Source organism: Pelobates fuscus, chromosome 1, assembly GCF_036172605.1.
Source record: "Pelobates fuscus isolate aPelFus1 chromosome 1, aPelFus1.pri, whole genome shotgun sequence".
Classification (NCBI taxonomy): Eukaryota; Metazoa; Chordata; class Amphibia; order Anura; family Pelobatidae; genus Pelobates; species Pelobates fuscus.
In genome coordinates, this window is record NC_086317.1 from 246,246,145 (window position 1) to 246,270,949 (window position 24,805).

Here is a 24,805-nt window from a genome sequence, read left to right on the forward strand (position 1 = left end):
GTGACTCTAGATAATCCATTTAAGCACCTTTAAAGATCCTGGCCATTTACCATAACAATATAGTATACGTGAAATGTAATAGTATATTTTGTAAATGCACTATTGCACCTTCAAAGATTGCTGTCAACTAAGTTTTCAGTGCCGATTAATTCACTTAAAGTGCAACTTTTTGGGTGCCATGTTCCCAGGCGTTGGGCAATGTAGTTGGCTAAACGTTAAAGGGACTCTATAGTCACCATATAAAAGCAAGAAAGACAGGTCCCCCTGCCTTCCTTCTTGCTTTTATATGAACTTTCATTTGTTAAAAATTATTTTCGAGGTGTTTTTATATTAAAAACTTACCTCCGTTCCAGCGGCGAGCTCCCAGCCATGCCGCGCCCCCTTTTTCGTCAAAATGACGAAATCGCGGGGCCCAATAGGACGCTTCTCACGGAGAAGCGTCATCGCGATGTGGTGCGCATGCGCAGCTTCGCGCTGCACCAATCGCGTTCTTCATAGAGCGGCATTGAATGCCGCTCTATAAAGATAGTCAGCGCTATACCGCGCATGTGCGCGGAATGCGCGTTCGCTAGCTGAGCTGTCTGAAATTATCAATAAGGGCTTGAAACCCATCCAATCACAGTGCTCTGTGTCATTTTACAAGCGTGGGAAAGTTCTTTGGAATTTTCCCACGCTTGTAAAATGACACAGAGCACTGTGATTGGATGGGTTTCAAGTCATCCAATCACAGTGCTCTGTGTCATTTTACAAGCGTGGGAAAATTCCAAAGAACTTTCCCACCCTTGTAAAATGACACAGAGCACTGTGATTGGATGGATTTAAATCCATCCAATCACAGTGCTCTGTGTCATTTTACAAGCGTGGGAAAATTCCAAAAAACTTTCCCACGCTTGTAAAATGACAAAGAGCACTCTGATTGGCTTAAACCCACCAATCAGAGTGTTCTTAGTCTAATTACAGGGCGGGGCAAGGCTTTATAAGCCTTCCCCCGCCCTGCGGAGCTCAGTCTGCGCGGAGCCCTCCATGGGTGAACATGGATTGTTTTTTTTGCGCTCGTTTTTTTTTTTTTAATTGCGTCGGTTATTATGGATTTTTATTTGGCCTTTTTTGGGGCTGAAGAAAGAAGATTTTAGAAGAAAGAAAACATCGAATGGTAAGTTGTTTTTATCTCATTTTTTTTTTTACAGGTTTCTAGTTAATGTCCCCCCCCTCATTATTTTTAGGGTGAGGGGGGTAGGTAGGGAGATATTTTTTTTTTGGGGGGGGGGGGGAGAAGGGTTAACTAGGGTCCCCCCCCCCTTATTGATAATTTTAGGGCCCCCACCCGCCGCACAGGGGTGGGGGCCGGGGGGGGGGACAGTAGGTCCCCCCCCCCTTATTGATAATTTTAGGGCCCCCACCCACCGCTCAGGGGTGGGGGCCGGGGGGGACAATAGGTCCCCCCCTTATTGATAATTTTAGGGCCCCCACCCGCCGCACAGGGGTGGGGGCCGGGGGGGGGGACAGTAGGTCCCCCCCCTTATTGATCATTTTAGGGCCCCCACCCACCGCTCAGGGGTGGGGGCCGGGGGGGGGACAGTAGGTCCCCCCCCTTATTGATAATTTTAGGGCCCCCACCCGCCGCACAGAGGTGGGGGCCGGGGGGGGGGGACAGTAGGTTCCCCCCCATTGATAATTTTAGGGCCCCCACCCGCCGCACAGGGGTGGGGGCCGGAGGGGGGGGGGGACAGTAGGTCTCCCCCCCCCTTAAACCACTATTGTGGACAGAAAGCGCCCCTGTGGGTTCGGGCTTCAGCTGTCAGCTGAAGCCACGCCCACAGCAGTGCTGACAGGCTATCAGCACACAAAGCGCGTTCACAGTGCTTTGTGTGCCGATAGCACGTCTGATGTATTCACCCAGAATGCATCGGACGAGAGGCCTTTTTAGGGCCTCTGAACTCGGAAGTCCCTCTGGTGGCCGTCTGATTGACTGCAACAAGAGGTGTTCCAAGCTTCCAATGTAAACACTGCATTTTCTCAGAAAATACAGTGCTTACAAGAAAAAGGCTCCGGGTAGCTGTAGCACTCACCTGAACAACCTCATTAAGCTGAAGTTGTTCAGGTGACTATAGTGTCCCTTTAACTTTCAGGATATCTACAAGAAAAGCAGCAGTTCAGAAACCAATTTGACTGGAAAGATGGATAACTCCACTGTTTATGATATGTAGCCTATGGTAAAATATATGAACATTTTCCAACATGCTACGCACCATCTCAGTATATAATGAGTTGCATCGAATAACTTAGTAATACAAAGCTAGCCCTGATCTCTGTTTTTGTTTTGTTATGTTCAGCGTTTTGGGTGCTTGCTGCTTTCTAGTGTATTTTGGCACACTGATGCACTAAGGAATAAACACATACTATGATATCCAACTGCTGGCTCATTTGTTTTTTCAATTCAGACACATTTAAATCCAGAAACTGTCACAGCACTTGACCCCTGACGTCAAGAACTCAGAGCAGCCTACAGACCCTGCTGACAGCACACCTTCCAAATTAAAGAAGGGTTTGATGGATAGGTACATATCCAGAAATATACTGAGTGTGTTCAACTTTATTAAACTGGAGTTAGCAACAAGGTCAAAAGCTATGAAAAATATGCCATATATACAGCCAATGTTTAAATGGAAAATCATTTATTATAGGTATAACATACACAACCTGTATCATCTGACATCAGGCCCAGGAGGGAATATTACTAATGGGAAAATAAAATGATTTGCCAGAAGTCCGGTATGTATTCTAATAATCAAATAAAATACTTTGCATACAGAGTGCTGCTTATGTTAAGTCTATACAGCTCTGAGTGTGCCGCACACAATTTGGAAGTGTCAAACTAAGTGCAGCTGCAGGGTTTTGCATCTTCTGTACCATACAGTGTATTAACCTGCCGTAGAGAAGGACATATTTGGATCTAACACGTTAGTGTCACTTTTCCCATACACTGGCACAAGCAAGCCTGTAACTTCATTTGTTTAAAGTGCAGCTTTTTTTTTTTTTTTTATACATCAATGTTGTTTTCTATGTTGTGCTTTTGTATTACTTTCAGACTTTTACATTTGTATTATTTATTATCACTGTATTATAGATATTTTCTTACTCTGCTGGGATTTACTAATGTATATTTTTTTGCAATTGAGAAAAGTGCAGTTTAATAGTTGTATTTAAATTGATGCACATAGCAGCTTCTGGCCTATACTTCTGGATAAAATAAAAACTACAAATTAGAAGTGCAGCATCGCGAAACTTGTCGCCCCAAACATTTCTGAGCTTGTCATGAAAATATATTCTTTATCAAATGCTCATAAAGAATGTACTGAAATTTCATTACAATTCCAAATTCAGTCAAAATATATCATAGGATGAAGTAGGGACTAGTTTATCTTTTGGTAAATGTCTAACTTAAAGAAGCAATCCACTGCTCACATAGTAAAAAAAAAAGAAAAATAACTATTTAGTAGAATACATGCATAGAAACATAGAATGTGACGGCAGATAAGGACCATTCGGCCCATCTAGTCTGCCAAATTTTCTAAATACTTTCATTAGTCCCTGGCCTTATCTTATAGTTAGGATAGCCTCATGCCTATCCCACGCATGCTTAAACTCCTTTACTGTGTTAACCTCTACCACTTCAGCTGGAAGGCTATTTCATGCATCCACTACCCTCTCAATAAAGTAATACTTCCTGATATTATTTTTAAACCTTTGCCCCTCTAATTTAAGACTATGTCCTCTTGTTGTGGTAGTTTTTCTTCTTTTAAATATAGTCTCCTCCTTTACTGTGTTGATTCCCTTTATGTATTTAAATGTTTCTATCATATCCCCCCCGTCTCGTCTTTCCTCCAAGCTATACATGTTAAGATCCTTTAACCTTTCCTGGTAAGTTTTATCCTGCAATCCATGAACCAGCTTAGTAGCCCTTCTCTGAACTCTCTCTAAAGTATCAATATCCTTCTGGAGATACGGTCTCCAGTACTGCGTACAATACTCCAAGTGAGGTCTCACCAGTGTTCTGTACAATGGCATGAGCACTTCCCTCTTTGTACTGCTAATACCTCTCCCTATACAACCAAGCATTCTGCTAGCATTTCCTGCTGCTCTATTAAATTGTCTGCCTACCTTTAAGTCACCTGAAATAATTACCCCTAAATCCCTTTCTTCAGATGTTGAGGTTAGGACTCTATCAAATATTATGTACTCTGCCCTTGAGTTTTTACATCCAAGATGCATTATCTTGCACCTATTCACATTAAAGTGGCACTGTCATGGCCGAATCACGTTTTTATTTAACCCCCCTTCCGACTCCACTACATCTAACTGACCCCCTAGTCACCCCCAAATGCCCCTAAGCCCCCCATATTATCTATTTTTATTCTTTATTTTCTGGCCCGATCTATATTCAGGGTGCCACCATCTTTGTGTGGGTAGAGGAAGTCCCTGTGGGACATGACATCTGCCCACACTAGATAGCACTGTGAAATTCCCGCACATGCCCAGTTAAACACTTGGACATGTGAACGGGAATTTCATCTATTCATTCATTCGTCAGAAAGACGAATGAATGAATAGAAAAATCAGACGAACAAACTAACACTGAATATCAGTGTTCGTTTGTTAGTGCAGTTTATTACAAGGAGGGAGCTACCGGCGAGCAGCTCCCTCCTTGTAATATGTAACTATAGAAGCGGCAGGGAGCAATGCTCCCCGCCACTTCCTAAGCCCCACCATATCCCCCCTCACTCTATGGGGGTCAATATGACCCCCATAATAGCATAAGGGAGATTAAAATCTCCCGAATGCCCCTACTTGCTATACCGCAAGTAGGGGCATGTCCACTAAACAGTGAGCAGCCTGTGGCATAGCGAGTAGAGGCAGTCTCCCTTATTTACTAATTGTGACGGAGCTCCCTGTACCCCGGCTGGGTACCTCTGCCAAGGACCGCTTCCTAGCTGGAACAGGGGACAAACTGCAGCACTTCTGCCCACAGTCGCTGTGGCATGACCGGGGCCCTGGAACCGCTCTCTCCTGGAGCTGAACGGGGAATTCGCTCTAGACACCCCCAGGCACTGGACGACACTCAGTCCTGGATGCTCTAACACTGGAACAGTGATTAAAGAGTAGCCCTTTTCCCTACCAGTAACCAGATGACACATGTTCTGGGAGTACAAGCTGGAATATTTTAATGGCAGCCACAACTGGCCTTATATGCAAGTCCCCATGCAAGGGACATTCCCCTCTGGACCTGAGAGGAAACCACAGTAGAAACAAATACACAATTACATTGGCTCTCAGATCCAGGACACTCCCATACATAATCAGATAATCCCTCCTCTGTGCCTGGGCGATAAGTGGATCAGGAACTGGACTAATCTAATCCAATTATCTCCAAGCACAGGAAAAACACACTTTTTCCCAAACACCCTAAAAGTACCCTAAAAATACATTTAAAAAAAACACAAAAGTTACATCCCCTTATAGCCCTGATCTGGGTGACCAACATATCCAAAACTCACCCAGATCAGTTGAGGGGTTCAGGAATTTCCTGGAAGTCATTTGTTTGACGGACCGCACGCATGGTCCCATGCCCTAAACAGTTCCAGAGAATCAGGGCTTGCGTTCAGTCTAGTTCGGTAGTTTAAAAACGAACAAACTACCAAACATAGTCAATAGTCTTACCCTGGAGCTTGTTCCCCTTGTTCGTGGGAACGTTTCTACCGAATAGTGTCTTTCTAAGTGTTGTCGAACCAAACGCAGGCAATCATGGAAGTCCAGCAGTGTTCGGGAGTTTCAGTATTCGAAAATAGTTCCATGAACTCGATGACCAAACACCGCTGCCTGCGTTTAGGCTTAGCAAGATCCAGGGTGGTCTACGGTTCATGCGGCTTTTCGGTTCCTGAATCATATAGTCCAAATACACGAACTGAGACTTTTATATCACATTTTACAAGGTCCATAGTGTGTGGGCAGGAGGCTGGCAAGCAGGCTCCTCCAGGGACTCGTGCCTAACCCACTTGAAAAGGGGAGTTTGTCACACTAATAATAAGTAATTCTTACTTAGTATTAGTAAAGTTGGCTGAAAGATCAATTTTGTTCTTTCACCCTTTTGGTAGATAGCTCCCTTATACCGTGGGAATCAGGGAGCTATCTAGTAAGCGGCTGCACGATGCAGCCACAGCACAGTTCAGATCGGAATTTCATTAATTTGAATGAAATTTCAAACCGACCTAAAAGTACCGAAAGTCGTCCTAACACGAATGGACAAACTATACTCATTCTGTTAGGATGAAATTCAGTAATTTCGCCGGCGTCCTGCCTTCGGGAATACTGAAAGGAAGCATCGCAAGATCACGGAGGAAAGGGTGAGTATTGTGGGAAAATTCCTGTGACCATATGAAGTGGGTCAAAGCAGGCCAAGCGTAGGAAAAATACATAAGCCAAAGAAGTCCCTACTTTGTCTTATGTTTTAAAGAAAACTAGAGCAGACAGGAAGAAATGAAGAACGGATGCTGAGAGAGGGAGAGAAGGGGAAGCGATTAAGGAAAGGTAAGTTCGGTGTGACAGTGCCGCTTTAGATTACCAGGAAGACATATGTATGGGAACTGATATACACAATTAGGAGCAGACCATTTGTGGTGAGACTACACTACCAAACTACATGTAATCCCAGCCAGAGCCTGCTCTGGCCAAGTGAGTGGTTCTGTATAAAACATTTTACACATATTAAAAGAGTATTGCACTAGGAGAGTGTTTCTGTTTTCTATGCAGATTTAAGAGTTCTAATGTTCCTTTTTTAAACAATTAACACCCAGAGAAGTTCCTGCAAAACTATCGATATTCTACTTGTGTGTTCAGCACTCCCTATTTTTTTTTATTTGTTCATAAATAAGTTACAGTTGCCAAAATGTTGGTTCCAGTTTTCAGTTTATGACAATGCAGTGTCTAGGATCCAAACTGCAATGCTGCATTCTTAAAAGTATAAGTCATTACAGAGCCATTCATAATCATGACTGAAGACCAATTATGCTCAAGTTGGAGTTGATTGCACTCCACCTGATGCATCTCCATTGTCCTCTATGCAATATTTTGACATATTTATTTATTGCCTTATCTTTCATGAATATTGTGTTTAGCCCCCATTTGAAGTTTCTGACTATTGATTTCTTGTACTGTTATTTTGAAATCTTCTATAAATAAAGATTGTCAAAAAAAAAAAAAATAACATTTATATCACATATCAAATTTAGTAATTTAGTTGAGCAGAATATTTTTTTAAGGTTAGCAATTTCGTAGCTTAACTTTGCAATTTCAGTTTTTTTTTTTTTTTTTAATTCTTTATTTTTCCACAATGCGACATAGGTTGGACATATTCTCTATATTCTATATATATTCTAAGTATATCAAACTTAAAAACATGGCTGGGTACAGTGCATTCAAATTCTGTTTTTTAAATATATGTATTTATATATTTTTGCATTTACTGCAATTCACAATTTATATACAAGCAGCAAACAAAAGGAAAACGTAAATAGGGGAAAAATATAAATAAATGATAAATTGTACTAAAGATTGCATTAGATTGTGATGTACATTATAACATGCACTGTGTATATGGACTGCACAACCCTGACAGAACAAAACACGTTCTGCCTGAATAAATGTCTTGGCCATTTCAGAAACTAACTAATGTATCAGACCATCTATAAAATCAGATCTCATAAAAATAAATATGTGATCTCCTTTAGAAGAGCTAGCAATACAATACAGAACCAGGGTTCAGTGCTCTTTAAGAGCAAAACATGGTTTATGGGGATTGGGTCACTTTAAGTGTTACTCTGAAGCATGTGCCAACCTGTGTTTATAGCTACAACATTTCACATTCCAAGCAGAACTCGCCAGATGGGAACATATTCCTTTTCCTATTACCCATGAAGATTCTATCTCCAGTTTCAGCAACAAACACCGCCAGGGGTCTATTTTCTAACAGAAGTCACAATGTTATCACTTAACTTTCCCATCTACCATTCCAGGCTATGCTAAAATATGGAGACAGGGGCGGGGCCGAACCGCAGAGCTGAACAGCAGCAATCCTTGTCAGCTCCTGCAACCAGCGCCTAAAAAAGCGTGAAAATCCTACTGAAACGGCACCTGAGAGCCGGACTATGGCCACCAAGCGTGAGGGGAAATCGGGACACACAATATGATACCTAACAAGCGACGACCGACCCGACATGCGCCCCACGAGCCGGTGAGGCCTACTGGCATGGCAGGCGCAGGAGAGGTAGGTGCCCTCCTGCCGCCGAGAATGAAAGGAACTCAGACGCGGAGCCCCCGTCCCCCTCCCCTCTGGACTGGCAGGGGTTATCCCGGTCCTGCCACATGAGACTAACCGGCCACGTTACAGGCCCAAGTGACAAAACCACGAAGACCAGAAACGACGGGCGGAGCCCACAAAATGGCGGGCAACCAATGCTCCGATGCTGTGCTCACGATCCGAAAGGAAACAGAGCTCAGGTACGACCGCATATTCCGGGCATTCTGGGAGAAGCTAGAGGCTCTACTGATGCCCCCACAAGCGGGATCTTCACCCGGCGTTGTGCTGCAAGGTCGGAAGCATAAGAGCAAGGCGACAAGCGGGACAAACCCCACTCTTACTATGAACACTCACAAGAAAGGGTCCAACCCAACAACGCCCAAACGGCGCAATGCTGCCACTGGACACAGCCTGCACGAAGCTCAAAAACACAAGAGGATCCCTGTTGCGCAGCGCCGCAGGCAGCCCCGCTGGAGAGCAGCAACCCAATGCAGACTCAAGCAGGGTAAAGCTCAGCCAGACAGAAGGAGAAGATAGCGGACTGCTGAGCCTGAACAGGCAGATACCACTACAATACCGCAGCAGAGCCACTTACCCACTACAGGGACAGTGCCACAGACGCTCTACACCTGCACTCAATCGTCCGCACATGCCTCCCGTATGCTACATCCTCGGGTGCAACTACCAACACTGGGGGCATCCATCCAGCCCCAACAAGGCTGACCCCAACGGGACTTGGACTCAATGTCAGGCAGAATGCCAATTGTCACTCAGTTTCCTATGCCCCAACTGAACTTCCGCGTATGTCGGCTGGCATCCACATTCCAGGTTTGACTTTGTTTTCTGGACTGCTCGCACGGAGGATTACGGGGGGGTATTATCCACAGTCCGTCGATTAAACGCCGAGTATACCCAGGCTTAGACTAGCCCAGTTTCAAACGAGTATCATACTTTTTTGTTATTTTATTTACTTTAATGCAATCTTATCAATATGCTGTTTAGCAGTTAGGTTTCATGAGTTATATTTAATCTTTTCCCCACAAGCACTGCTAGAGCACTATAAGACCTGCTATATTAATGCCATGCACTTTGAAACCCTTATTCTCTCTCACGTCTGACCAGGCTTAATGTTTATCTACATATAGAACAGCGCACATATACACATAGCGCACCCAGCAACCACAGTGCATGGGAGTCTCCCCTGCCGTCAGCTACACGGGAAACTCGGGTGTCTGGCTAATCTCTAAAGTGTTATCTTTGTTTAACCTTAAAAATGTGCAATGCAGCCTGTTTACAATTTTTACGTTTATGTTGCCTTCATCGTTAACAAAATGGTTTGCTGCTTTAATGTCGACAGATTACCGAGATGATGCCGTATCTACTTAAGCTGCAGTGACATTGACGGTTGCCCTGAACCAGTTAGGCAGTGTTTATTAGTCTTTAATCATTAGCATACACGTTAGAACCATTGTAAAGGTACTGTAATACGCTTAAAGACCCCATTGTGACCCACCCACGGTAGACAAGCTAAGCTAGCCTGCACTAAGCTTATTTAACGCTTAATGAACGACTTGTTGCATATTCTAATTATCACACAAAAAAAAATGTGCTATGCCTTTCGATGCCATACCAACGTTATAATATTATGTTTATGTATCTGCTTGCACTAGCTGTTGTGGCAGTGCAAACATGTTTGTTCTCACTATGCACAAATAAAATAAAGAATTAAAAAAAAAATAAAAAAAAATATTGAGACAATTTTATTAGGTAACTTAATCCAGCCTGTGGGATTTGGCAGAAAATGTGTAAATAAAGAAACAATAATAAAGATGTCTGACATAATCAAATATATTGTTCATAATACAAAAAATAGAAGTATTGCATCCTTTGTAAACCTCAGAATATACTTGCTAGGTTGCTGTAGAGTGTTTTTTTTGTGATTCTTGCCTGCTACCATATATATGCACCTCTTTGTCACAATGATTTACATGTCAAACAAACCGATCACCTTGCTGTGTGCGTACACCACGGATCCCAGCAGCTTCCAGGTGCCTCCTCTCCGATCCATGCGCACCATTCGAAGGATCTGCAAGAATCGCATACTACGCAGAGCCGAGGTTGCAAAGATATTACCCTGAGTGCCAGCGGCAATGACGGCCAGAGAAGCCACCAGAACAATGAAATCTAGGGGAGCAATGGTAAACAGAAGGTAAAATGAAAATAACCGGAGAAAAAAAACCATTACAAATAATAAAACATGTAAAAAAAAAATCGAAAGTAATTATAAAGTGACACCAAGAGCAACATTGAGCTAAAAAAGGTCTTTAAGTGGAGCATTTCCCTTAGAGCCAATAACTTCAAAAGGAATGTTCCTCTGGCTTCCTTTTATTGTTTTATTTTTAGTATTTTGCTCTTCTTTACTTTTTATGTTTTTTTCCATCTCTCTTGTGACTGAAAACTGTTTTTTTTTGGTTCACTTGAAAGACCTTTAGGGTTATCCACTAACCTGCTGTCAGGAAATAACAAGGGGATTGCATATTTTAGGCCAAAATAGCTAAATCCCAACATTCAGCAAGTTTTCCAGCTCAGCTGTTTTGGCCTGAAATTCCCTAGTTAATTCACTACAATACCCAGTTAGGTTAATAACCCTGTCAATCTCATCTGCTCTACCCAGCTCAGACCACATTTATGTAATTTCTCTATAGTGGACAAACTTTGACTTCAGCAAAAAATGTCATTCACCATGATAAGCAATGGACCTGTCTCTGCTCAAACACGGCTAGACACAGGACCAGGGGATGGAGCCAGGGCATGCTCGCACCATAAACACAGCAATGGGTTGTAGTGATTATGGTGACTAGTGCGTGCTCTTTTAAGGGCATATTGAAACATATCTGGTGGTTTCCCATAAAATGTGTTAGCTAAAAGCCATCATCTAAATAATTCCCCATTATTTTATATACTGAGCAGTGAATAAAAAGAGTGAAAAATGTTCATTTATAATTCAGCTGTTTTTTTGGTTCTTCTTGTGTTTCGTTTTAAAATTGTCCATTTTAGTTCCCGTTTTGTAATTTGGATATCAATTCACCACAATTTCTATATTTAGTGAACCGTATTGTCTTTACAAACCCCCTTCTTCTAGCAATTCTTTCCTCTTGAGCCTTTAAAAAATAAGCAATAGGTCAAATAAGAATGTCAGCCAAATGTGTGAGACGTGTTTTCTTTTTACAATTGTTTGCATATTGGCACATATCTATGAATGAAATTATATCAGGATTCAAAGGCATACTTACACAGGACAAACTGGGATCATTCTGTTGTGTCATTCTGGAGCATCATCTTATCTGACTGTTAATTTCTCCTACTTCCTTTCTACTATTGTGTACCAGTGTCTCCATGAATTCTCAGTTAGTTTGAGGAGAGTTCGGCTTCTACATAGTAAGCGGTGACGTTCATTGTTTAAATTGTGCTGAACACTTTCTTTTCCCTTACACAAAATCCATCCATTACCTGTGACAGTGCTAACTCTGCAGTATCTCCCCCTACCCACCCATTTATATCTCTCTCCACCTCTACAATGGGAGGTAAGATCCCATTCTGCAGCTGTTCTGCTGACGGTAAACACAAAGAGAGGCAAAAGGCTCTGTCCCTTTGGAATTGTAACATCTGGAGACACAGTGATGCAGAAGAGGAAACAAGTAGAAGGAAAGGGACAGTGGAACAGAGAAAGTGGACACTGAATCTTAAAACCGATATCTAAGATCACACATAGAGAACGTCAATACATAGATTGCATTTTAAATCAATATTTTAGGGACTTGAAAAACTGCTAAAAAGAAAGCTAGAATTACAAAAATGCCTGTGGGACCTTTGGTCCCACAACATTTACCATGCATTTATACTGACTGGACATTGTAGGATGGTGTAAGAATTAGGGATGCACCGAAATGAAAATTCTGGGCAGAAACTGAAACCGAAAATTCAGGTTGCCCTTGGCTGAAAAGCTAAACCGAAAATTACTTTTTTCCCCAAATGAGTTTAAAAAAGTTTTTATTCCAAAGATTTTTTTTAATATTAGATTTTTTAATGAATTACATTAATCTAATATGAAAAACTTCCCTTCTCTTTTAGTGCCCCACCCCGGCTTAATGCTCCTCCCTCCCCCTCTCCCCCTCTAGTGTTCCTCTACCCTCCCTCTTTTTTAATGTTCTTTTCTCCCCTCCCCTTTACCAGTGTTCTTTCCCCCATCCCAGTGTTCTCCCCCCGTCCCATAGTGTTCTTCCCCCCCTCCCCTGTCCCATAGTGTTCCCCCCCTTACCTGTCCTATAGTGTTCTCCCCCCTCCCCTGTCCCATAGTGTTCTCCCCCCACCCTGTCCCATAGTGTTCTCCCCCCATCCCATAGTGTTTTCACCCACCACCATGTCCCATAGTGTTCTCACCCACCACCATGTCCCATAGTGTTCTTCCCCCTCCCCTGTCCCATAGTGTTCTCCCCTCCCCTGTCCCATCGTGTTCTCCCCCCTCCCCTGCCCCATAGTGTTCTTCCCCCCCTCACCTGTCTCATAGTGTTCTTCCCCCCCTCCCCTGTCCTATAGTGTCCTCCCCCCGTCCCATAGTGTCCACCCCTCCCCTGCCCTATAGTGTTCTTAGCTCCCTCACCTGTCTCATAGTGTTCTTTCCCCCTCCCCTGTCCAATAGTGTTCTCCCCCCATCCCATAGTGTCCCCCCTCCCCTGCCCTATAGTGTTCTTCCCTCCCTCACCTGTCTCATAGTGTTCTTTCCCCCTCCCCTGTCCAATAGTGTTCTCCCATCCTCCCCTGTCCCAGAGTGTTTCCCCCCCCCTCCCCTGTCCTATAGTGTTCTTCCCACCTCCCCTGCCCCATAGTGTTCTTCCCCCCCTCACCTGTCTCATACTGTTCTTTCCCCCCTCCCCTGTCCCATAGTGTTCTTCCCCCCCTCCCCTGTCCCATCTTGTTCTTCCCCCCTCCACTGTCCCATATTGTTCTTTCCCCTCCTCCCCTGTCCCAAGTGTTATTTCCCCTCCTCCCCTGTGCCATAGTGTTCTTCCCCCCCCCTCCCCTGTCCTATAGGGTTCTTCTCCCCCCCCCCACACCCTCTCCCCCCAAAAAATCATATATATATATATATTATTATTTTTTTCTTTTTAAATTTCAGCAAATTTGACCCGTTTTCAGCCGAAACGGGTCAAATTTGCTGAAATTAAAAAAAAAAAAAAAAAAAAAAAATATATATATATATAAAAAAAAAATTTTTGGGGGGGTGGGGGGGGGAAGAGCCCTATAGGACAGGGGAGGGGGGGGGGGAAAGAACACTATGGGACAGGGGAGGAGGGGAAATAACACTATGGGACAGGGGAGGAGGGGAAAGAACAATATGGGACAAGGACATAAAAGTGCAGATTATAGGAGAGTTTCCTGATTCACTCTGCCTGAATGAAAGTGAAAGCACTATTAGTCAATTCTATTGGCGATCACCAGTGACTATTGGGCAAGCTAACAAAACTTGCCCTTAAAGGGACACTATAGGCACCCAGACTACTTCAGCTCATTGACATTGATACATCATTGACATCATTGACACTTATACAGCCACAGGGGCGTTTACTGGATTGAAACTGGCCTTTGGTATCTGACGCTGGACATCCTCACACTCTGCATAAGGACATCCAGCGTCAGATTTTTCCCCATCTACCCAGTGCTGGGATAAGGTAAGTAACTAAAGGGTTTTTAACCCACTATTGAATGTGGAGGGGGGGAGGAGGGAAGTATCCCTTTATAGTATCCCTTTAACCACCAAATTATACATCCTACAAACCAATCAGCTATATAACAAAGTAAAACAAATATTATGGGGTGGACAACAAACTGTCAGTGCACTAGCTCTGCACAATGTGTCTTTGTCTGTCAGAGGATACTGGGAGTTAAAGTATGTCTATAGCTGGATAGCCAAAGATTGAATGCAATAAAGTGAGATAACATTAACAGAAGGCACACACAAAATGCATGTCAATTGGTTTCTGGCATCTTACCAATTACACAGAAAGGTTTCCTGGCAAATCTTAGTCGCCCCTTCCAGCCTCTGTACCGGCAGCAACATCCAGCAGACCAGATTCGGATTACGTACTCCATGCCGAACACCACGATCATTACAAATTCCTTAATGACCACAACAAAAAGAAATAAGGTGGGTTAGTAAACATGCCATGCTAAAATGTAAAGAGCATTAAGATGAAAAGGAAAAAATTAAAATGAAAAGTTTCAGCCTTGGCACAATAAAGGAGAGCAGGGCATAGCTTTGGCTGTGAAGGGACAATTTTACAACAATTATATTTTATATTTATATTTTACAATAATATTGTAAAGCGCTACGGAATCTGTTGGCGCTATATAAATGGCAATAATAATAATAATAATTACATGTATTTGTAATGCACTGGAGAATGAGGTGCAGGTATTTGCATGAGACTGCATACCATTATATATAGAGGAGAAGATAATACCTTTTCAAATTATCAGCTCATGAAACAGCAGAATTCCTGCTGCAGCAAATCACATGTGCAGATTGGGTCACATGTTTCTGATGTTTGTAAACAATGACTTTGTGAGTACTTAACCCCTTAATGCATCCTGCTCCTCCTTGCTCTACAACCGTGAGGCCAAGAGACACAGAGCCGTAAGCTACAATGTCCCCAAAACCCATTCCTAACTTACTTTATCGTATTTAAAAATGCATAATTTATTCTCAAACGCAGGAGTTATTTTTTTTTTTTTTTATAATTTCATCGTATGGTTTGGATTAAGTAGACATTTTGATTTTGTGCTTAGTTAGTGGTAAAGTGTATATATTTAGCTATCAATGGTTTAATATTTGGGAATTGCAATTTGCATGTCCAAATCTATGCTTATTTTCAATTTTCCCCTTACAGTATTTTATTCTTATTAAATAAATTATGGGGTATATGTGGAGTATACAGTGTCTTGTAATTCCTTTTGTTATACGGACATAATTTTAAAACATTAAAGGGATCCTATAGTGCCAGGAAAACAAACCCGTTTTCCTGGCACTATAGGCTCCTGGAGTGTTTCCTATGGGGAAAGTCTGACACTGGAGGTCCATGAGGACGTCCAGTGTCAGATAATGGACCAAAAGTCAGTTTGGATTCCAGAAGCCCTCTGGTGGCTTTACAATGCAGTACTAAGTGCAAAAGGGTCACAGCACAAAGACTACTCTGGGTGCCTAGAGTGTCCCTTTAAGCATTTAGAGACGCTTCCTTCATACTTTGGAGTTAATAACTAAAATGTCTCACAAGACTGTATCAATGCAAATAAGTATTTGTGATTTGCATCGCTGGACTAAAATAGCTACTCCTCGTATGAGAATAAAAAATCCTCTTCTGATGAGGTTAAACAGATATGACACAAAACATGTAAGGGTAATGGTTTCATTTAGGAAACAGGAAGTGTTATTATAGATATTTAGATGATAGTATGCATATTCCTTTTAAAACTTATGTGAGATCATAATTCTCTGAAAGTGCAATTTTTTTCTCTCCAAAATATAACCAATATCGCTATGATTTACAAAACAGCATCTATCACGTCATTGTAAAGATAAAGAAACGAGACACAAAACAGACATGTTTTGTGAGACAATGTTTGATTGGTGGGGTAACTCCAGGATCTTTCAGACAGCCCCCGTAAACAATGGAAGATGAGAAGGGTAAAGCTATTATGAGTGTTAGGGCTATTCACATGACACTGATCCACCCTTCCATCATATTGATCTACCACTACAGGGAAGGTCTGGTTTCCCAAACCTCAGCAAAGTGTCCTCTGCTATCTCCAACACCTTTCCAAAAACAAAGTCAACTATGCTTAATCAAAGGAGAGACACAAGGACTTCTTAATTTAGACTTTGTCTCCAGAACAAAAACTCCTGACGTCAGCTGTTAGTGACACTGAGAAGGGGGGACACTGTAATACGGGGAGAGTATATCATTGCAAATGTATCAGAAGCAGGGTTTGTTTTCATCAGCAGATATTTTTTGATTTCAGATTAAATGTCATGTAAAATTGTAGCGGGGGTTAAACAATGTTTACTGTCTTCCGTTTCAAGATTTATTTTTATGATCTGATAAAAGCTCTGACCGTACTGTATTTTTTTTATATTTATTAAATCTTTTGAAAGAAGAGAATTAAGTTAGTGCACTAACACTGTAGCAAACATCTAGTTAATTTTCACCACCAAGACTCTTTTCACAAACCATTACCTAGATAAAAAATGAGTTGTGCTGTTCTTGTAAAAAAATGATATATATATATTTATTTTGATTTACATAATTTACAAAATTATCAAAACACAATCAAGTATGCCATGTAAAAGCCAGGAATTCCATGATGGCATACATAAATTCACACACACAACATCACAGAATATGCATGTGTGCTCAGAGTTTATGGAAAGAATGTATGAATGAATCAGAAATGCCACCAAGTGAAAGATGACGGATGTCTACTTACTAAATATGTCATACTATCCATTTTGGCCTTAATTCTGCAATTTGTCATCTCTCCAAAGATTGTTGTCTAGTGAAAAAACAAGAATCTGGAAGTACTAGCTCAGCTGCAGTGAAATAGTCTCCATAAGCTTTGCGAAGGGGACGGCACGAAGTGAACAGATATCTCTAAGGTATCAAGAGAAGAAGTCTTAAAAATACCTTTGTATCAAAAGTGGCATAATGCTGACTAAATAATGTTTGCACATGTCTATGTAAAGCCATCAACAGTACAAACAGCTGTTTCCAGATACAGAAGGGAATTAAATAGTGCATGTTGGCTTATTTTAGAATATTGCACTGTCCCACGTATCATATTTTGAACTCTGCCCTAAGAGTTTTCAGACATAGTGTACCCAATCGGGACCTATTTTGCTCATATGAACCCATTTATAATGACTGTCAAGCACAGAGGGTATAGCAGGGATCTTGCTCAGCATTGGGAATACTTGCTTTATGTCAAAATACCTCAGGCATCGCACAGAATCCGGGGGTATTGAATGTTTTTTTCAGTATTTGAATTCGTTTTTTGCATCGTACTTGTACAATAGGGTTGCAGTTACGTTCCTTAAAACAATACTAATAGTCAGACTAATGCATGGCCGGAAAATTTCTTTCAGCCCAATCACTTGTGCTGAAAAAATAATGACTTGTTACAGCTGAATTTTGACCATATAGCAGTTCAGTTCGGCCGAATTTCATTAACTAATCAAAAGGGACAAAAACGGGCCATTCTGTTTACTGCTAAATACACATTTGTAGTACACTGAGAAGCTCATTTTTACACCGATCAAGTGAGGAAAAAGTAACCATTAGAGAGAAAAACAGGAGGAGCAGTAAAATAAAAATCTATATTTATATATTATGTGTTTACTAAATATAATATATATATATATATATATATGTATCTATCTATCTATCTATCTATATATATATATATATATATATATCTATATATATCTATATCTATATATATATAGATATATATATATATATAGATATAGATATATATATATATATAGATATATATATATATATATATATATATATATATAGGGAGAGAGAGATATTTACTGCTCCTCCTTTTCTCCCTCTTGTTCACTTCTTTTCTCCCTCTTGTTCACTTCTCACTTTATGTGTGAATAAAATCAACATTTAGTGACTGCCCCCAGCCATTTATTATCTTTTTTCATGACAATCATCTCTTTTTATGGAAATCCTGAATCACAAGTTAAAAACAAACATTGTTGGCCTTTACACGTTTTGTTTGTTTCATGACCTTTTTTTCATGACGTTTCATGGCTACATTTCGTCTGGGTATTCGGGAATTTGAATGATTACGCAATCAGTCCAAATTTGGACGAACTGCAGTTCATGACAAAATTAATCTTTAAGTCTACTAAAATTAGAGGTACAGATAATAAAAACAGGAGGCAAAAAGGACACAAAGAGGCTCAAATGTAATGGGGTGCATAAAGACACTTGCAAGCTGATTCTCCACTGATTTCAAATGGGACTTTACTTTTAAGATAACCTCCTAACATGGACTTAAAGGGACACTATAGCCACAAAACACATTTTGCTTAATGAAACACTTTTGGTGTATGGATCATGCACCTGCAGTGCTCAATTCTCTGCCTTCCTAAATACTTCCTGTAAAGCTTCATCTAATGTTTACACTTCCTTTATTGCGAATTCTGTTTAATTTAGAATTTCTATCTCCTGCTCTGTTAATATCTTGCTAGACCCTGCAGGAGCCTCCTGTGTGCAGAAGATGAAAACTTTTAAAATAAGATAACATGTGATTGAAAATGAAAACATTTTTTAAATGCAGTCTGTCAGTCACAGCCAGGGGAGGTGTGGTTAGGGCGTCAAAAACAGAAAGAATGTGATTTAATGCCTTAATGGCAGTGAATTGAGCATTGAGACCACAGAGGCATGATCTATACACCAAAACAGCTTCATTAAGCTAAAGTTGTTTTTGTGACTATAGTGTCCCTTTAATATTAGATGTTTGGTATCTGTGCAGTCCTGGTACACTTCTTAGTTTAATAAACAAACATTGCGTACGCTAACTGACAAACGTTACCAGCAGTCGATGACAAGGATGCGGTAGAACATACAACAAGTAACAGTAGTCATTGCTGTCCTTCCTGTGGCACAGTAATGGGAATCGCACATTCCAGGAATCCGCTAAGGCGCATGCCTGGCATGCCATCCTGAGAATCTGAAAATGAATGCCCCTTTTTTCTGCTTCAGATCCTGCCCTTTATCAAAATGCACATGGGATTGCTCATTTTGTATTGTCAAAATAATACGTTATAGGACCTGGTAGATTAAAAACAATCTGATAACATTGCTTTTAACTAGTAGAATATGATTTCATAGGAATTTAAGACAAAAATTATAATTTATATTTCTAGCACCTGTTTTTGCTTGTTAATTTCATTACCTTTTGCTTTACACGTTTTTAATTGGCTTGAGGAAATGTATTCTCAATCCAAGACATGCACTCATGCACTGTAAGCAGATGCACATCTGTTTGCTACAGATGTGACCCTGCAGTCGAGGATACCTTCATTCCAAACAATCTCAGGAGGCACAAAAAAATATTTTATGCTATTTAATATGCTAACATTTTGAACTGTAAGAGATATGCAGATTTTAAATAAAAGTTTATCATGCATCATGAGATCTCATTAATTACAGCACATGTAATTTAAAGGCATATACCAGGAAATAGCCCTTCACAGCCCTTCTTTAACCCCTTAAAGGACTGCTATAGTGCCAGGAAAACAAACTCGTTTTCCTGGCACTATAGTGTTAATAGGTCCGTCCCCCCCCTCAGGGTCCCACTCCCGCCGGGCTGAAGGGGGAGGAAGGGGTTAAAATCTTACCTTTATCAAGCGCCGGGCTCCCTCAGCGCTGGGGACTCTCCTCCTCCTTCCGACGTCATCGGCACGCGCATTCAGTCAGTCCATAGGAAAGTATTCTCAATGCTTTCCTATGGGCAGCAGCATCTTCTCACTGTGATTTTCTCAGTGAGAAGCGCGGAAGCGCCTCTATCGGCTGTCAATGAGACAGCCACTAGAGGCTGGATTAACCCATATGTAAGTATAGTAGTTTCTCTGAAACTGCTATGTTTACAGCAGGCAGGGTTAACCCTAGATGGACCTGGCACCCAGACCACACCCAGACCACTTCATTAAGCTGAAGTGGTCTGGGTGCCTATAGTGGTCCTTCAAGGACTGAGGCAGTTGTATGAGTTGTGATCAAAACGTAAACAAAACATGGAATTTGCGCTAAAACTGTTAGCTGCTACTGCAATAAAATACACATACCGTATATACTCGAGTATAAGCCGAGTTTTTCAGCCCATTTTTTGGGCTGAAAAACCCCAACTCGGCTTATACTCGAGTCAAGGTCTGTATTATGGCAATTTACATTGCCATAATACAGACTGGGGGAGAGGGGGGCTGGCAGAGCTGTAACTTACCTGTTCTGCAGCTCCTGTCAGCTCTCTCCTCCTCTGCGCCGTCCGGTCAGCACCTCGGTCAGCTCCCAGTGTAAATCTCGCGAGAGCCGCGGCTCTCGCGAGACTTACAGTGTGAGCTGATAGAAGGAGCTGCACGGACGGCGCAGAGGAGGAGAGAGCTGACAGGAGCTGCAGAACAGGTAAGTTACAGCTCTGCCAGCCCCCCTCTCCCCCCACTGAACTGCCAATGCCACTGGACCACCAGGGAAGGAGAGCCCCCCTCCCTGCCATATATCAAGCAGGGAGGGGGGACGAAAAATAAAATATATAAATAAAATAAGAAGAAATAATAAAAAAATAATAAGAATAAAAAAAAAATTAATAACAAAAAAAAGGGGTGTAAGGACCACTATGGGAGGGGGGGGGTATAAGGACCACTATGGGAGGGAGGGGGGTATAAGGACCGCTATGGGAGGGAGGGGGGGGGTATAAGGACCACTATGGGAGGGAGGGGGGTATAAGGACCGCTATGGGAGGGAGGGGGGGGGTATAAGGACCACTATGGGAGGGAGGGGGGGGATAAGGACCACTATGGGAGGGAGGGGGGTATAAGGACCACTATGGGAGGGAGGGGGGGTATAAGGACCACTATGGGAGGGGGTGGGATAAGGACCACTATGGGAGGGAGGGGGTGGGATAAGGACCACTATGGGAGGGAGGGGGGGTATAAGGACCACTATGGGAGGGAGGGGGGTATAAGGACCACTATGGGAGGGAGGGGGGGTATAAGGACCACTATGGGAGGGAGGGGGGTATAAGGACCACTATGGGAGGGAGGGGGGGTATAAGGACCACTATGGGAGGGAGGGGGGTATAAGGACCGCTATGGGAGGGAGGGGGGGGATAAGGACCACTATGGGAGGGAGGGGGGGATAAGGACCACTATGGGAGGGGGTGGGATAAGGACCACTATGGGAGGGAGGGGGTGGGATAAGGACCACTATGGGAGGGAGGGGGGGTATAAGGACCACTATGGGAGGGAGGGGGGGTATATGGACCACTATGGGAGGGATGGGGGGGGATAAGGAACACTATGGGAGGGAGAAGGGGGATAAGGACCACTATGAGAGGGAAGGGGTGGGATAAGGACCACTAGGGGAGGGGAGGGTAAGGAGCACTAGGGGAGGGGTGAGTCAGGACCACTGGGGGGGGGGTGAAGGAACACGGGGGTGGGGAGGTAAGGACCACTGAGGGAGGAGGAGGGGAAGTCAGGACATATGGGGGGGGGGAGGGGGCGGCAAAATTTTTTTTGCCTACGGCGGCAAATATCCTTGCACCGGCCCTGCACACACTGCATTCACACACTGCATTCATACACACACACACTGCATTCATGCACACACACACTGCACTCATACACACACTGCACTCATACACACACTGCACTCATACACACACTGCACTCATACACACACGCTGCACTCATACACACACACATACGCACTGTAAATAAATATTCAATTAATATATTTTTTTTAGGATCTAATTTTATTTAGAAATTTACCAGTAGCTGCTGCATTTCCCACCCTAGTCTTATACTCGAGTCAATAAGTTTTCCCAGTTTTTTGGGATAAAATTAGGGGCCTCGGCTTATATTCGGGTCGGCTTATACTCGAGTATATACGGTATTTGTATTTGGTGATGTCTCACGAGTAAAACAGTACCCCCAATGTACAGGTTTTATGGTGTTTTGAAAAGCTTCAGGGTCACATATAGAACATTACATTTTTCAGTTTATACACATTAAAATGGGTGTTTCAGGGGTGTTACCTCTGTTTTCTCTGAAACACCCATTTTGGCCTTTAGACAACCACCAAACCTCCAACAAAAATTAATCAACAGGAAGCTGCCCACTGATGGGAAGTATAAAGAAAACGGGACCAGTCAATGCAAAAAACCTCGCTGCAAACTGTGTCAGCACATATGCACAGACAACACAGCCACACACAACAATAAAACCTACAGCATTAAAGGTTCATACTCCTGCACATCTAACAATGTGGTATACATGATATAATGCACCAAATGCTACCTAGGATGCTACATTGGGCAAACCACCTAGCAATTAAATGGCAGAATGAATATGCACAGACACTCCATTAACCCCTTTAGGACACATGACATGTGTGACATGTCATGATTCCCTTTTATTCCAGAAGTTTGGTCCTTAAGGGGTTAAACACCACAAAGAACTGCACTCCTGTGGGACACCATTTTACCCAGCCTGGCCACTCAATGAAGGACCTAAAAATCAAAGTACTGAAAGGGGGTTTTAAAAATACCTAAGAAAGAAAAACTTTTGAAACCAGAATGATCAAATTGTTTAACAGCAAGAATAGAGTACTAAATATTGATTTGGGTTTCCTGTCCCACTACCAACACTTTACATGAACACTCTCCCACATTATCGTACTGCTCTGTCATATGTATCAACACTTTAAAATGCATTCCAATATGTTTATTCTATCAATATACAAAGCACTAGTGTAGACCTATGCTTTCCCATACTCTTATGCATGAATGCTTATATATGTGACTGTGCATTTATATTTGTGTATAAGAGTTCATGTGCATGTATGTATGTGTTTGTTTGTATGTATATGTATACGTGTTCATGTGTTTATGTGTATAAGTATACATATACATATATATAGATATATATATGGAAATATATATATATATACCAAAAACATAAAGGTAGCCAGCACTCTAGGTCTTGTGAAAAAATAAGATTTTCTTTATTGAAGATCCCACAGAAGGTCAACTTTTCAGTTCACATTAGAACTTTCATCTGGACATAAACATATATATTTGTGTGTGTGTGTATGTATGTATATAGTGTGGATATACATGCATACATGTATGCATATGTGAGTGGGTGTATGTGTACATATGCATATATTGGTATATGTGTAGGTAGATGTATTGGTACTTGTGTGTGGATGTATGTGTAAGTGTGCATGTACATAAATTCCGGCATTTGGTTGTATTTATATGTATATTGTTGTATGTACTTGTGTATAGTGTGTATGTACTTGTGTATACTTATATACACTACATGTGTCTTTTTATGCTGGATATAGGCCTTCATGCCTATCCTGTAACTCTTGGATGGGAATTCATGCATTCTTAATATAAGTATTTAATTTTTTTTACACTCCCCTTCTAGCACCATCTTCTGCACTGTTTTTTTTTTTTTTTCTCTCTCTCCCCAAATCACTCTGTGATCTTCACACAAGATATTTACGACCCTCTGCAAGAATGGTGTCTATTCTCTATCAAACCTGTGTCTTATCTCAACTCAACTTTGAATTCTATGTGTCGTCTTGCTCAGAAATGCTTTGGACTTGAGAAAGGGAGGTTCTCCCGAAAGCTTTCCATTAAAAACATTCTGTTCACACTTAATGGATGACCTAACAGCTAGGATCAGAGGCACCTCAAAAAATTACCAGAAGATTTGGGAACCATGGGAAAATTGCACATTGGGACACTAGGCATCAACACGACTAGGCAGGTAAACTACATGTTGAATACCCAACCCCCCCCCCCACCCCCACCCCCTCTCTTCTTCTCAGGTCTTTACTATCTATTCTATCTTTACTTATCCTTTCATCTCTTCTTAGAGGTAGGAGCTAGCACGTAATAGCGATTGAAACGCAATTTGAGATGCCTATATGACCTATTATTGGTACCCACCACGGGATGTCCGAGCAAATTCGAGAACTTACCTCTTAAAAAGGGGGCTTAAATGTAGACTAAAGACCACATAGATAGATGGAAATACGCAGACGCTGCGCCCATCCACAGCATCAGATATAAGGTGAAGTGGAGTTGTAACTTAGAAGCCCCGGAGGGGACATAGAGGTTACGATATAGCAACCGTGCTAGATACCTCCCTCCCTATAAGTCATCTCTTTACGTTTGATATTTTAAAAATGTTTTGTTGGTGTTGAGCGCCATAGAGCAAACATAGAGACGGCTACAAAAAGTATACCTTAGATATATTAAAAATGTGCTTGATGGGGGCGGAGCCTGACTGCTGAACAGATCAGACATGTTTTGTCTGAGCTCCAGTATCTGGGCCAGAGAATCGGAGCCAACTCAGTGCCACAAGCAGCCATCGACCCAAAACTGCAACCAAACTGCCCACAAGATGGACACACACACAGTGATGCCAATCATGCCACGGTATGGCACCGGAGTAACCCGACCAAGGCCTGGGGCCTACACGAGCTTGAGCTGGGGGGAGGCGGCCGCTCCCCCAAGGTCTCCGAACGGCGTCCTGCGATCCCCCCCCCCCCTTTGGACCGGTGGGGGTTATCCCGGTCCCCACGGGCGACC

At 42.2% G+C, this 24,805-nt stretch overlaps 1 protein-coding gene and 1 non-coding gene across 5 annotated transcripts in view; one reads left to right on the forward strand and one right to left on the reverse strand.

The window, feature by feature from the left end:
* KCNQ4 (potassium voltage-gated channel subfamily Q member 4) overlaps window positions 1-24,805 on the reverse strand; it is a 183,586-nt gene that overhangs the window by 50,184 nt on the left and 108,597 nt on the right. For all 4 annotated transcript variants that reach the window (XM_063456365.1, XM_063456360.1, XM_063456370.1 and 1 more), the window contains exons 3-4: window positions 14,404-14,530; window positions 10,362-10,537 (exon numbers count right to left, since the gene is read on the reverse strand). In XM_063456365.1, coding sequence (XP_063312435.1) covers window positions 10,362-10,537; window positions 14,404-14,530 — 303 coding nt within the window. The remainder of the gene's footprint in view (window positions 1-10,361; window positions 10,538-14,403; window positions 14,531-24,805) is intronic.
* Window positions 1,587-1,731, forward strand: LOC134576957 (small Cajal body-specific RNA 11). Its single transcript, XR_010085902.1, has one exon. It is a non-coding gene; the product is annotated as a small Cajal body-specific RNA 11 (non-coding RNA).